The sequence below is a fragment of the Coffea arabica genome, chromosome 10c (genome assembly GCF_036785885.1).
Source record: "Coffea arabica cultivar ET-39 chromosome 10c, Coffea Arabica ET-39 HiFi, whole genome shotgun sequence".
Lineage (NCBI taxonomy): Eukaryota > Viridiplantae > Streptophyta > Magnoliopsida > Gentianales > Rubiaceae > Coffea > Coffea arabica.
Window position 1 is genome coordinate 49,364,402 of NC_092329.1, and position 14,295 is coordinate 49,378,696.

The 14,295-nt window shown below is 32.8% G+C and overlaps 1 protein-coding gene across 7 annotated transcripts; it reads right to left on the reverse strand.

The window, feature by feature from the left end:
- Window positions 1–1,484: 1,484 nt before the first annotated feature.
- LOC113714866 (uncharacterized) lies at window positions 1,485–9,257 on the reverse strand. Of its 7 annotated transcripts, none has more exons than XM_072069232.1 (15): window positions 9,142–9,257; window positions 8,989–9,029; window positions 7,578–7,704; window positions 7,458–7,492; window positions 7,281–7,359; window positions 7,059–7,137; window positions 6,154–6,237; window positions 5,906–6,075; window positions 5,563–5,619; window positions 4,754–4,913; window positions 4,385–4,565; window positions 3,351–3,464; window positions 2,678–2,803; window positions 2,449–2,500; window positions 1,485–1,923 (listed from the first exon to the last, which is right to left on the reverse strand). In XM_072069232.1, the coding sequence occupies exons 3-15, from the start codon at window positions 7,671–7,673 to the stop codon at window positions 1,771–1,773; spliced, it is 1,386 nt and encodes a 461-aa protein (XP_071925333.1). In that variant the 5' UTR covers window positions 7,674–7,704; window positions 8,989–9,029; window positions 9,142–9,257; the 3' UTR covers window positions 1,485–1,770. The 7 variants fall into 7 exon arrangements, with proteins under 7 accessions (XP_071925333.1, XP_071925336.1, XP_027094792.1 ...); XM_072069235.1 differs by having other exon boundaries at window positions 7,578–7,699; window positions 9,142–9,214; XM_027238991.2 differs by having other exon boundaries at window positions 7,578–7,699; window positions 8,989–9,253.
- Window positions 9,258–14,295: the final 5,038 nt, after the last annotated feature.

Here is a 14,295-nt window from a genome sequence, read left to right on the forward strand (position 1 = left end):
AATGATATAACGAATAGATAGCCTATGGATATTTGAAATTTTGGTGAAGCAATTTTACAAACTGTTACTACAGTGGTTTTAATCTCGTGTCAAGAGCATCTCACATAAGACAAAATTTCAACATCGACATCAATGGATGGGGTGCCTTTTCCAGAAATAAAACATGGGAAAGATTTGTAGGTTCTTTAGATCTATTATGCAGAATCTAAACTCGGACATCTTTAAGACATAAGAAGCATTTGTAGGTACTTTTAGATCTGTTATTTTTAGGCACCAGCCCTAAACTTTCATCATTCAAATTCATATAGGTTGCATTTGGATTGAAGGATTTGAAGTCCCTTCAAATTGCTCTAATTGTTTAGATTATTTAGGAGATATTTGAATTTGTAAATCACACATTGTTACAATATTTTAAATGTATTTTGATAACTGGTGAATTGTGAATTCAAACGCTTCTTAAATAATCCAGACGCCTCGAGCTATTTGGACGAATTTCAAATTTTTCATCAAATTCCTCAATCCAAATAAGGATTTTTCTAACCATCGCCTAGTAGGTAGGTAATAAGTAGTACAACTTAATTAACATTTAAACACATTCAAATTTATTACCTTTCACATTCCAAATAATTTTTTAATTTAACTTGCATTTTGTTTACCCAAAAAAGAAAAAAGAAAAAGAAATAGCAACAACAACCACCAACACTAGTGGCCATCGGGTGCCAATTTGTGACCCGTTGTACAAAGCTATTCTTCCCTTGGGTCACTTTCTACTGATTCACTTAGGAAGTGTGGAATCAATTCAAGACACCAATGCACACTTAGGAAGAGTCGAATTAATGCAAGACACTGATGAATAAGTTTGCACTCCTTCTGTTCTAATGTTAGAGTCGTTGCTTGAAAAATTAAACTTTTTATGGAGACATAGTTAATTGTTATATTTAGATGAGATGGCACTGATAAACTTATGTATATATTATTTGAATTCAAAATATTCTTTTATTAAATGCGTATTGAGACTTTAAAAAATATATTGTTTTTTCTAATAATAAGATTAGAAAACATGTGTTAAATTTAAAATAATAATTTTTATTTTGAGACATTAATAAAGTGAAACATAGCATTAACAATGAGACGAAAGGATTACTCGATCAAATATTAGATACTATTAGATGTTTGATATACACCATTTGGTACTACTGCACATATTGCATTAGTACTAATAATCTAGTCAAACAATAGTTGTAGATCATTTCTTATCTACTGTCAACTTAAAAAAAATATATGGTCAGGTTCACCACACAATTGATACTAATGACCCAGGTGGGGCATACAATATCTTCTCGTCCCCACACTCCTGCTCTGTGCAACTACCGCTGTAAACATGGTCAAAATTAGAATTATGGACTATAGCTATTTGGCAGAGCGATGAGTTTCCTGAGTAACTTTTGTATAAATAAGATACCTAATTTAGTGCTTGTTGAGTATTGTCTCAGAAGCATATTCTCATAAACTTTGGGTTGGAATACACAAGAATGCTCTGTCATCCTAGCATTGTTGCCAACGTAGTCTCAAAAGTTTCTCTGCAAAATTTCCATAATCCTCACATTTCATAGAACTTCAAATAACCCCTCTCCTCCATTGAAAAGATAGGAAAGTAGGCACGAATGTTCAAAGCTAAAGTGGTCTCTTTTACATACTAAATTAAAGAAACACTATATTAAGAGGCAAGCTCCAAACCAAGTCCAGAACACATGATATTCTCAAGCGTGTTCAGTCAGCATCACCGAGTCCATCACTTCCATCACCTCTCTTGGATATAGGAGCAAAATTAGAACTAGGCTTTTTCTTTTGTGAAGCAATTTCAGCATTTTTCCGCAGGACTGCTCCAGGAGATGGGTAAGGACGTTGCTGAAAGAGAGGACCCTGAATTCAAAAAGTACCAGAAAAAATTCATTGGAATGAAGCGAGAGACAAACAATAACAGGTGAGCTGTGAAGTTTTGCATGAGAGACTGTATAAACCTGACAAATATAACTACCTACCATTGATGTGATGAAAACAAGCAACTGACTAAATGAAACAAACATACTCGCACACAAGTTCGACCGCACCAATTCTTACAGTTGTACTAATAATACCTTACTTTATCCTCGACTGCTTAAAGCAATCAGAGAAATACTTACTAAATCAGATATGTATATTCCTTTAAACATTTACGACAAGATATTTCCAAATGACACTAACAATTTCATTCTAACAAAAGAGTGAACAAAATCTAGGAATTTTTTTCCTCCCACCTCCACCCATCTGATTTCCAATCCCACCAAAGGACAAGTCATTCATGTCAAAAGCCAGGCTACTGTTTAGCAGGAATACCCACTGCTTCCCCATAAAAGAAACAGGCAAGTATGAAAAATATAATTCCGGAATTAAATACACAATGTATACCGTGGCAGTGGTGTCTGCAGCCCGTGGTTGTACTCCTTTCAGGCCTACAACCCTGCATAGGAGCAATAACTAAAGTTGGTAATAACTTCTTGCAAGTTTTGATTTGTCTAAATAAACTAACTAGTAAGATAATAAGTAACAGAGAAATGTCCATGAAGGAAAGAACAGACAGAGCAGAGAAAGAGTTTACAGGGTCAATTACTTGAATTAAACAAGGAAAAAAACATACCAACCACCACGCGGAGCATCAGAATACGAGCTTGGATCCATGGGATCCAACTCATCATCCTCAGAATATGAACGTTTTTTAGTATCTCTTTTATGTCCTCTTCCCATTGGTGGTTTCATGTTAGACCTGCAACCCAGAAGGTCAGTTAATTCTGCAGGGATGGACTCTAAACAACTTTCCATGTTTCATATTAAACTAACTGTGGACAGGTGAATACTCTGCTTAATATGGAGCCAATTACAGAAACATCAACTATATTCATTTTTTTGCATGAGAACACCACCCTTGTGCCTTCCCACAAATTGGTATATAAATGTGACAAAAATCACTGTTCCAATTCAAAATATCCTTTCACAAATGCCTATTGGACCAAGCAAATAAGCAAGTAAAACCAATTCCAAAGCCCTAAGACACTCCAATGCACCTGTGCAGTCTATTCCAAGGAGAACACTGCTTTAACTACCTAAACGTAATTAACCAAGGACATTTGATTATAATAATCTACAAGTGTGTTTGCTTATATGGCACACGCATTAAGCAACAAAGGTATTTCAAGTGCCGTACCTGTATGGCAACATAAAATCATAATTTCAAGGTGAACAATTACAAGTCGATGGTACAGTTACAATCATCTCCAGATCAGTGATTCAAGTTTCCAGATATAGTAGCCTACCTTGGCTTGGAAAATCCCTTGTCTGAAATTTCTCCAGTTTTCACAGCATTGGAGCCATGCTGCCTGGTTTCCGGCTGTGTCGACAAGTATTGGCTTTGAGGAAGATTCAGAACCCTAAGTAAAGACAGCAGTTTATATTTGTAGAACAGAAAAATACTTGCAAGAAGCTAATCACTATAATTTTCATTAGTTGAAAAGAAAATCATAAAAAGCTGTAGTGGACTTCTATGAAAAGCCGAAGCTCAACTGTCACACATGAGCTATATCTATAGTTAGCATTTTCAAATGAATAAGCATCCATCTATGATCACCTACTGAAATATATTTCAAATAAAACCTTCCACAAATATTGTCTTTACTCCACAGTTTTTTCAGGGATCATGCATAATCACCAGGGCATCAAATTCATTACAACATGAACATGACGAAAGCGATGTGAGTGAATATGAAATATAGGATGAAAAAAGGGTATTATGTATCAGCAGAAGCAATTTGTAGAACAAATATATCTAGCCAATACCAATGAAAAAAATTTCAAGTCTTTAATCACAGGGTAGACATGATAAATGGACACTTGAAAACAGCATTAACAAAAGAAACCAATTCTTGGCACTACTCCCGATTCTTAAATCCCATCCCTCCCATGCCTTTTTTTTTTTTTCTTGTTTTTAAGGGCACATTTTACTATCAAAAATCTGTCTAGTATACTTGGCAGGTCACACCTTGCCACTCATACAGATTTGAATTATTTTCCCTCCATATATGCAATTAGTTTTACTATCAAAGAACCTGAATTAATGGGTCTCAACACCCCAGCTATTGAAGCTGCATGAAAGGCCCTTTTAAGTAGTAACACTCAAATACACGAGTGTAAAAATTAAATAAAGCAACAAAGGAAAGGAACATTACAAATATTAAACAGAAACAGAACCTAATATTAGTCATTTTCTTCTGTCAAACATTTACATCACCTAAAACAAATTATGTAAGTAGCAGTACAACAAAAAAACAATGAGCTCAACCAATGACCATACCGAGTGCAATGATTGCAATAACCCCATGTCTGTACGAGGCCTACACCCCATCCACCACATCCCATGCATTTATTTGATATTGATGATTTATCACCCTGAGGATGAGAGGAGATTTTAGGTGATGTTCCTGGGCGCTCCCACTGTGATGCATTGGTCATCCTGTTGTAATAATAAGTTTGACCTGTGAAGACACATGAATCATGAAAAGGATAAGTGAGAGTGTTATGTCATCCTCAAAGGTTCCAGTAAGCATTACCTAAGTGAAAACTAAAACTATTAGAACTTCAGCATAATTTGAGAAGAATCATCCCGAAACTAATGTAACCAAAAGAGGAATCTACAGGTGAGCAGCCATCACATAGACCATACCAGTCGTTTCATCCACCGCCTCTTGCCAATCTTCTGGAAGTTCTGAATGTGATGCTGCTGGAAACATGGGTGCAGCATCTGTTGGTCTTTCCCACTGACTTGTCCCAGAATTTTCATTATAATAATATAAAGAGCCACTTGCAGGATCGCTTGCCTCAATCTGATGGATATTTCACTAAGTTAAACATCAAATAAGAAAATGGAATATATCTTAATTTAGTAGGGAGAAACAGAGCATAACTTTGTATGAACCGCATGAGGAGTTCCTAAGAATTTTAAAGAAACCTCAAATGACGAACTGAGCTTCATTTAAGAAGAGATAATCAATGGGAAAGACTTTGCAGTATTGGCCTCCCAAGCAGACTTCCACTCAAGTAACCTTTCAAATTTCCTAGTTTGAACTTTGCCCAACTCCAAGAGAGTTGGGATGGGTATTTACAAACAATTAGGGCAATGTGAAGCCAGAAAATACTTTTCTATTCTAAACCAGTGGAGACTATATTGTCAGTTGGATCATTCTCAGTCCTTGTTTTACCAAAATGACTTAAGACGAACCATTTTGTTACAGACATTAAGCATATGTTTAGGCCATGTTTCCTGACATTATTCCCCATGTAAAATAGCTGGTTCTTAGTTACAAAGAACATAGCATAACCACATAGAACAGCTGTTTAACTGTATGTCATCCTCCACCATCCATTAAAATCCAATTTCATTCAATCCATAAATCAGGGATGCATATAGAAATTACTCAGAAATACATTAAGAAAAAGAATTTAAAAAAATCGGGAAAAGGAATTAATGCTCACCCATCCTGGAGGAAGCTTCCCAATTGCCATGTTCTGAGATGACACAGCTTCTGTACTCTAGAAAGAAAAGTACAAAGGAACATTTAACTGGACGAGCAAATAAAAGGTAAAACCAAATATACCAAGATAAGAAAACACATTTGACACCTTTGAGAGAACCATACAAAAAGATATATAGACACATATGACAGGTATATCACTTAATGGCAAAACTATTAACAAATGTTATTGTTGCATCCTCAAGATTTATCGCTTCCATAAGAGCATGTTACATCTTACAAGGTGTACATATCCAAAAAAAAAAGAAAAAGAAAAAAAAAAGACGAGGGGAAGATGCACTTGCATTATCAGGTAGGGCTTGATTATTAATTTTTGGATCATCTTTCAATATGCCTCTGGCTCTCAATTTCTGCTTGAGGTATTCAGGCAACTCCTTACCCACAGGCTTCAACCTGGATTCAGCACCATGCTCTGTATTTCTTTGGCTTGTTTGATGATCATCAACATTATTGACTTCAGATACATACACGGATATTAGACTTTGACCAGCTTCATAAGATAAAAATTAATGACCAAGGAAGATAATTTTACCGGTGGCAGTGATATTGGCCTTTGAAGTAACATGATAAGCACCTCCACCCGGAACACCGTATCCATTTCCAATTTCCAAGTTACCTAACACAAAGATCAACATTCATTAGCTGTTCACCCAAATTTTGCTAAATTGCATTTTCTAATAGTCAACCCTTTCTTTAAACTAGAGAATATCTGACTGCAATAAAAACTGGCATTTTGATACTTTTCAGGAAAAAAAATTGTCTTCCTCTTACATTGCTTACCACACCCGAAGGTAGAGGAGAGGGCAGCGTACGTAATGTAAATAAATTATAATTAATCTCTCATGTAAACCAAGTAACTAGATAAAAACACCTTAAAAAATCCAAATTAATATTTACATAGAAAAAAAGGAACAAAATGACCTTATGCAGTTGAAAGGAAAAACAGAGCAAATAATTGCAGTATTAAAATAAATCGTTCTATGGTACAAAATCATGAGTGTAACCTTTATAAGGTGGAAAACATAGCTAAGGGATCATACAATAACAAATGTGGAAGAATTAGATGCACTTCAATCAACTTTATCCTCAAGTCTTTTTTATCTGAATTCCTTAAAGTAGTTTCAATTCATTAAAGTAGTTTTATCTGAATTCCTTAACGTAGTTTCATTCTAGACTGCAACTGAGCCTCCATGTTAGCAAGGTTAAGTATGCCAAAAAGAAGGGTCATAAAACATTCTTGGTGGCAAAACAATGTGAAGGAAAGATCTCGCTATTTGATGTGTTTGTAAGTCTAAGAAATCATGCGCATTCTAAACCACTTCATTAGCTCTCGATTTAACTAGCAAAACCTTCAACCATGATAGCAGAAAAATGAACATTTGCATGTTTAATTCCAAAAAAGTGAGTGACTCAACTAAGATAGACAAGTGGACCAACCTTCCTCAGCTAAGGTAGATTTTCCACGCTTTAGAGCCATTTGAGTACGATGCTCATTAGTCATTTTAAGTAGATGCTCCTGTAGATTCAGAGTTCAAAATGAACCTTAGAACATCCAAATGGAATATAGAAGGCTGTGATTCACATGAAATGCCAAAATAAATAAAAGGAAAAGAAGGGAAAAGACATAGCAGAACATAGCAGACTCAAGACCTAAGACACCTTTATAGCATTTGGGTCATGACGTCCTGAGAGAATGTCTCTCTGCTCTTCCGAAGTTCCATTTCCATACCCTGCATCTCTGAACTTACAAAATAACATGAAATTATTCATCATGTTTCCACCTCTATTTGCACAGCTTCTAGGGTAAGTAAAAAATGAAACAAAAACAAAACAAACCTCTGACTCTGTATAATTTGTTGAGTGGCAATTTCCTGGAACAATACAGGCAACCATGTGATTAATCAACAAGTGAAAAAGAATGGTCACTTCAATGCCTGTCTTAAGACGAGAACATACTTGCTCATGTAGCACAGCATTCTGAGCAGCAATTTCAATATCATTTTGATTTTCTGCTTGCAGTTGAGAAGAGCTAAATTCCAGATAAGTCTGCATCCTCGAGGTCGGCTATTCCAAGCCCACTTCACTAAAGTCAAATGCAAAAGTTCTTGAATTTTAGTTAAGAGGCATATTAAGTAAACATTCAAAAACAAAAAGGTACAGGAAAGGAGGCAGAAAGAGCAATCTCTATATGTTTTCATGATAATCACATTTTCTGATTTACGTAATCCATCCCTTCCCCTTCCAAGAACTTCAATAGGTGGTATCGTTAAAAAATTAAAAACAAAAAAAAACACACACACACACACAAACATACACACATCTGAAATTTGAAATTGGTCCATTCTTCGTTCCTCTTGAAAACTCATCCGCTCTACTGCTACACATAAACCTTCAGAACTTACAATAATCTCATTCTGATTCAGTAAGTTGTTACAGATATCTTCTACATCTATTTTCAACAAATTGAAAATCATATTATCCTTACATCATCAAGTGTTTCAAAATTGCCAGACTACCTGTATGACCTGTCCATTGTACTGTCTCCTGAAGCTTTTTAGCCCACATTCGCATTATATACAGGTCAAACTTTAATCAACACTAGAGTATTTACATTCTTCAGCCAATCTTTGTGACTAACTGAACCTTAAGAGAGAATATTAACTAAAAAATGCACACCGTTAGTGCCAATCACTTATGCTTCAACCTGAATAGCAAGCACAGAAGCCAATCTAAAGCCAATCCAGTGACAGGATTTAGACGGAAGGTACATTTAACCACGACAAACTATCTTTAAGTCTCTAAAATGCACAACATTTGATCCTTTATGAACTCAAAAATACTTTTTTCCCAAAACCCTTTACTAATTTGATTGCACAATGCAGATAAACTAACTAAAATTCCTAATAACACACTCCCTGTTTAACCCTTAACAACTTGTTCATAACCTAGCTAATTTTTGGACCATTATCATTTACATATTCTTAACTTTTCCTAAATTCCAAGTTTCTATAGCATAACCTTTGGTGAAATTTCCAACATATTGTTCAATCATATTTTTCAAAACTAAATAAATCAATAAAACTTACCGAGTCTAAACCAGCAAGGCCTGACATGAGTAAGTAAAACTAGTAAAATTTAATTGAGTTTCAATGGAAATAAAGATTTTATCCAAGTTATTTAACATCATCTTTTCATTCTAAAATTTATGATTTTCAATACAAACCCCCACCTATACCCACGAAAGAAAAAGGAAAACAAGAAATCCACACAACACTTATTTTCAATTGAACCAGCTAGCAAAATCTGGTAATATCCAATTACTTCCAATTTTCCCAAAATTCAAAAAAAAAAAAAGTAGCAAATTTACCAAAGCCGTATGAACAATTTCGAATTTCCCAGCTCAAGTCACTGCATACGAAATTTAATAACAAAATTGTATCAATATTAGCTAAGTATACATAGAATCATATTACAGGTAATTTAAGAAAATCATTGAAATCTGCACTAAAATTAAACGAACCCGGAATTCGGAATTGTTTAGCGAAATTTTTATGGTCATCTGTTGGAAGATTCTTCCGTTTACAGGAGTCGGTCGATGGTTTTAAACGTTGTCACCGAAGATAGAAAACTCCAGGCAAAACGACGTCGGAGTAAGGGAAGTAAAGCAAGTGTATATTGCCGAAATAGTCCAAAAGTTTCCGAGAATTGAGTGTTTGACCATTTAAACTTGAAAAGGGATCAATTTCATTGTTAATCAATTGTCCTACGGTGCGCAAGTAGTCATTCAAAATTCTGTAGATGCTACCCTTCCATTGCTAGGATACAGCCTTGTTGTCGGTTGATTACTTGATTATAAATTTGACTAAGAATATATAATCAGTTTCTTTATTGTTTTCGTTTGTTTTTTATTTTAGATTACAAATTTTTTTTTAATAGCTAAATAAGATAAAATAAGTAATCTATCAAAAATGTAATTTTACTAATTCTGATTATTCTTTATAACCACTTTCTGTAATTAACTTATACAAGATCTAAATCAAACGAGAAAAAAAATATTAAAATTGATTTTATAAGATATTAATTTATAGTTAAAAATTGATGATTAATTTATAGTTAATAAGAAAGGGATTTAGGGATAGAACAGCAAGTCACTAACGTAGCATAAAGTTGGAAAACTTTTATTTGAAAATCAATTAAACGATCACCAAGTACACTCAATATATGAAAAAATTGATTTTTGTATGCAGATAATGAAAGGTAGAAATGCAATTTTAGTCCTTGATGTTTGGTATGTGCCCTAAACTGGTCTCTAATCTTTGTATCAAAACAAAATGATTTTCAATGTTTTTGGTTTTAGCACATTTAGGACTAATAATCATAATTAAATTAGCGTTAGTCAACAATTACAATTTTGCATTGTCATCCCCAATGTTTAGAGTTTGAATCACTATGGTCCATTAAGTTTTAAATAAGGATATTGTTTCATGATGAAATGAGATGCAAATTAGATCAGCATTGTGTTAGATTCTATTATTTAAAAATGTGGAAAAGCTAACTAAACTTCATTTTATCCTTTTTTTATTTTAATTTCATTCATGCATGCCACTAACTTCTTGTAAGCTTATTCTTTTTTGGCATTATTGGTTTCGAAATTCGTTTTGCACCATGAATAATTAATTGATGATGATTTTAATCGTTTGTTCTCTTATATTGACAATTAAACACTCCATCAAAAATTTCAACGTTTTAAATTAAATTGATCATCTTCTTTTTTTTCTTTTGCATTACAACAAGTTATCAATTGAGTTTAATATAAAGTACATATCTAAAACATACATTTTAGCCACAAAAAATAAATCAAATCTACTCACACACACACACACTCTTGTCTAATTGTTCTCAATCCTAAGATATATATATATATATATATATATATATATATATATATATATATATATATATATATATATATGTATATACAATGTTCAATTTGATTTCAATAAGATGGACTAAGTTTGAATTGAAAAGGGGAATTTAGTGGAAAAAATCTTGAAAAAAATAAGTGTTGAAAAAGAACGGTATAAAGTGCCAAAACTTTATTTAGGAGAATACACCAAGATATGCTGAGTTTAGTGACATAATTAAATTCCTTCAGACTACAATTTTACAACATATGTTAAATTAAAGGCTATTGGTGACAAAACTTGGCAAGAAAAATATAACAAATTGTTTAGTAGTTACAACTTACAACTTCAAACATTTTGCTAGGGAAAAGTATAAACATGTCACGGAGTTCATAGCAAAATAAGAGTAAAAGAGAAGGAAAGAAAATACAAACAAGGGCTTCGTTTGGCAAATGAATTTTTTGGATGTTTGTATAAAACTTTACTGTAACTTACTGTAGAAGTTGTAGGAAAAATTTTTGAAGTTTATAAATTTTTAAATATTTTGAAATATATAATTTTAAAATTTTAAATTTTTTTTTGAAATTACTATAATTAAAGTTGTTAAAAAATTTGTAACAGATAAACTTGACATAGTTTGCCAAATAGGCCCAAGCTCCGAGGTTAATCATGATTGGTCAGATTTGTTATTCACCACCTGGCAGCATACTACACACTCTTTTGAGATTTACTGGAGTTAAAAACAGAAGGACAAAGGTCACATTTTTGTTCCCGAAGATAATAGGAGAAATTAATTATCCTAGAATCAAGAGTTCTTCGTTTCCTAATATCAACAAAGGTTATCTTTTTGTGTTTTTTCCCACTAAACATATGCAGCAAATATTCACATAGTTTATAATTGTCTAATAACTAAGTTAAACCAATTTACTTTTTGGGTTTGGGACAAAAAAATCTTATTATAATTTTGTATGTAATTATATCCTTAAATAAGTCCACCTGAGAAAGCGAAAGTCTTAAGTAAAACATGTTAATTTCCTGTTAATAAGACACTAAAATGTTAAATGTATATTGAGACAGTAAAATGACACTCTAATAGTGTAACTTGTGTTGAATTATATCCCAAATTAATTTTCCAAAATTCCAAAGTCATGGATCCAACTAGTACTGACGAATTATGCTAAAATGACAAAACTACCTGCCCAAGTCCAAATGCAATTTGGACTTGGAAAAAGTAATTTTGGCATTTTATTCAAAAAAATGGCTCTAGAAGTAAAATATAGATTGTGACATTAATAGTACAATAATTAATTTCCAAATTATCTTCATTCTTTAGCAGATAATTAAGTAGATGATAATTAAGTTGAAAACAAAATCTCCCACTTACCAAAAAATTTTTTTTTTAAAAGTTGAAAACTTTCCTTATCTAGTCTCCCATGTCACTACGTTTTATCTGTCTTCTCTCTAAACCCTACTACCCACCAAACTCATCTACCGGCTATAAATATCAAAAAAGCTCTAACTACCCAGAGTTCCAAACCCTAATCTAGTCGCATTAAAAAAAAAAAAAAGAGGAAAGCTAAGCTTCACTTGTCTTCTTCAACGAGGCCATGAAACGTTGTCAAAACAAAGCTGACAAGAAAATTCTTCAGACCGTCAAGAAAGGATTCAAGAAAAGTCACCCCAACCCCATCAAGGAACGTTGTTCTGGGTCTAAGAAACCGCGGATGCGAGTGATAATGCCAAGGGAAAAGTTCCAGTTCTCCGTTGTAGATTGGGCTCTTGTAAATTGGGATAATTTAGAGGAGACTTTTGTCAATATGGATTCCCTCTATGAAACCGATGCCCCATGCATGATACTGCTACTATGATAGATTCCGATTCCGATTCCGATTCTGATTCCGGCACTGGTGTTAGTCATGGAAAAGAATGTAAGTTTGTTCGTGTCCAAATTCAATCCAGTTGTTCTGGGAATACCACAAAAGTACATAATATTGGTTACTTTGGTTTAGTAATTCGAACGTTAATTTCTAGTAGATGTTAGTAGTATTTGTGAGCCTTTTGTAAGTATCTGTGAGTAGTATTTCGAACGTCAATTGAATTGTCCATCGAATCTTGGTACATCTACGGAAGTTTTTTGGTGGATCTTTTTTTTTTTGGTTTTTATTTTACTTGATCATTATTTTTATTTTGCCAATTTTGTTTTGGTTGTGTGATTTGGAAACCTAAAAATTGGGTTCCCAAAACTGAAGCTAGATGTAATGTGTAAAGCTTTCAGATTTTAGTTAGCAGTTCGAGATGATGTTGATCCATGGAGTTTTTTTTTTTTTTTTTTAAATATATACATCCCATAATTGGGTATAAATTTGGACCAAAATTCATAATTGGGTTTTTTTTTTATTGTACTTAAAGAAGATAAGCAGTTTCAATTTAAGCCATTGTTTTGATTTCTATGTCCTGCTCGTGTTTTTAAGGAAAACTTGTAATTAAATGGCTTCTTATTTGTACAAGAATTGACAAAATTAAAATCCTATGTAGTTTAAAGTAATTGAAAATTACTGAGGAGCTTGGCTAAAATTGGTTTGTAAAGGCAAATTAGTTCATTGTTGAAGTATTTGGCAGAAATTATTTGCACAATAAGAACTTGCAATATATATATATATATATATATATATATATATATATATATATATATATATATATATATATCCAAGTTTCACATGTTAATTTTCATCCCATTATGGGTGAGTTATCAGTTGTAATATTGTTCAATTATTCAGTATGCTTTGATTCCAACAATTTCTTTTACTTGTATTCCAAAATGCCCTCAAAATGACATTTTGTTTCTTTTTCCACAAAATTCAAAAAAGACTGTGGCAAAATTTTCTTTTCTTTTCTTTTCTTTGCACTTGTGGTAGTATCAAAGATATATCCGGACATATTTGGGCTTTCATTTTGAACGAAAATATTAATTCTTTTAAACCTACAAATACGTATTTATACTTTTGAGATTGAATAATATCTTGTACTGATGCAATACGAAATGCATATATATGTTAAATGGAACTCCATTTGGAATTATTTTGATGGATTCATAGCTATAAATCGTCTATCAATAAATTATACCAACTAAGCTTGTTTGAATAAACCATGCAACTAAACTGCTTTTATATATTACACACAAAACTAAACTTAACAGTCACGTACAGATACAAAATTCATAATTTTGAACATCATGCAAAAGCCATAGGATAAACTTCATGTCTTGAAACTCACGAAGAAATGACATTTACTTTTTTTCTTTTTTTTTTATTTTACAAGTAAGAAACAAGCTTTTATCTAAGTTGCTTCATGCCATGACTAAAAACAAAAGTTGATCAAGTTCAAAAGATAATATGATTTTTTATGTTAGCCAACTAAATGATTGGTTCTTGCTAAAGGTAAAAAATGTAAATAACCACCATATTAACGCTGTTGGGTGAAAAAAATTTACCTCTATGGGAGGTCACAGCAATTTACCCAAAATATAATAAAGGGTTGTTAGCATGTAACACTTTTAGTAAACACACTCCTAATTTAAGGACGAAGAAATTACTTTTTTTTCTATTTCAAAGTTCACATTGGTGTTTCTTCGAAAGGCAATTCACATGTACCAAAAGGGATTTTATCAACCCTAGATAAGATAACAAATTTAATATAATTTTTCTCATGATAAAAAACAGCCACCAGTAAGGTACTTGTAGTACTCTATGCTTGCTCAGTTAGGCTCAATA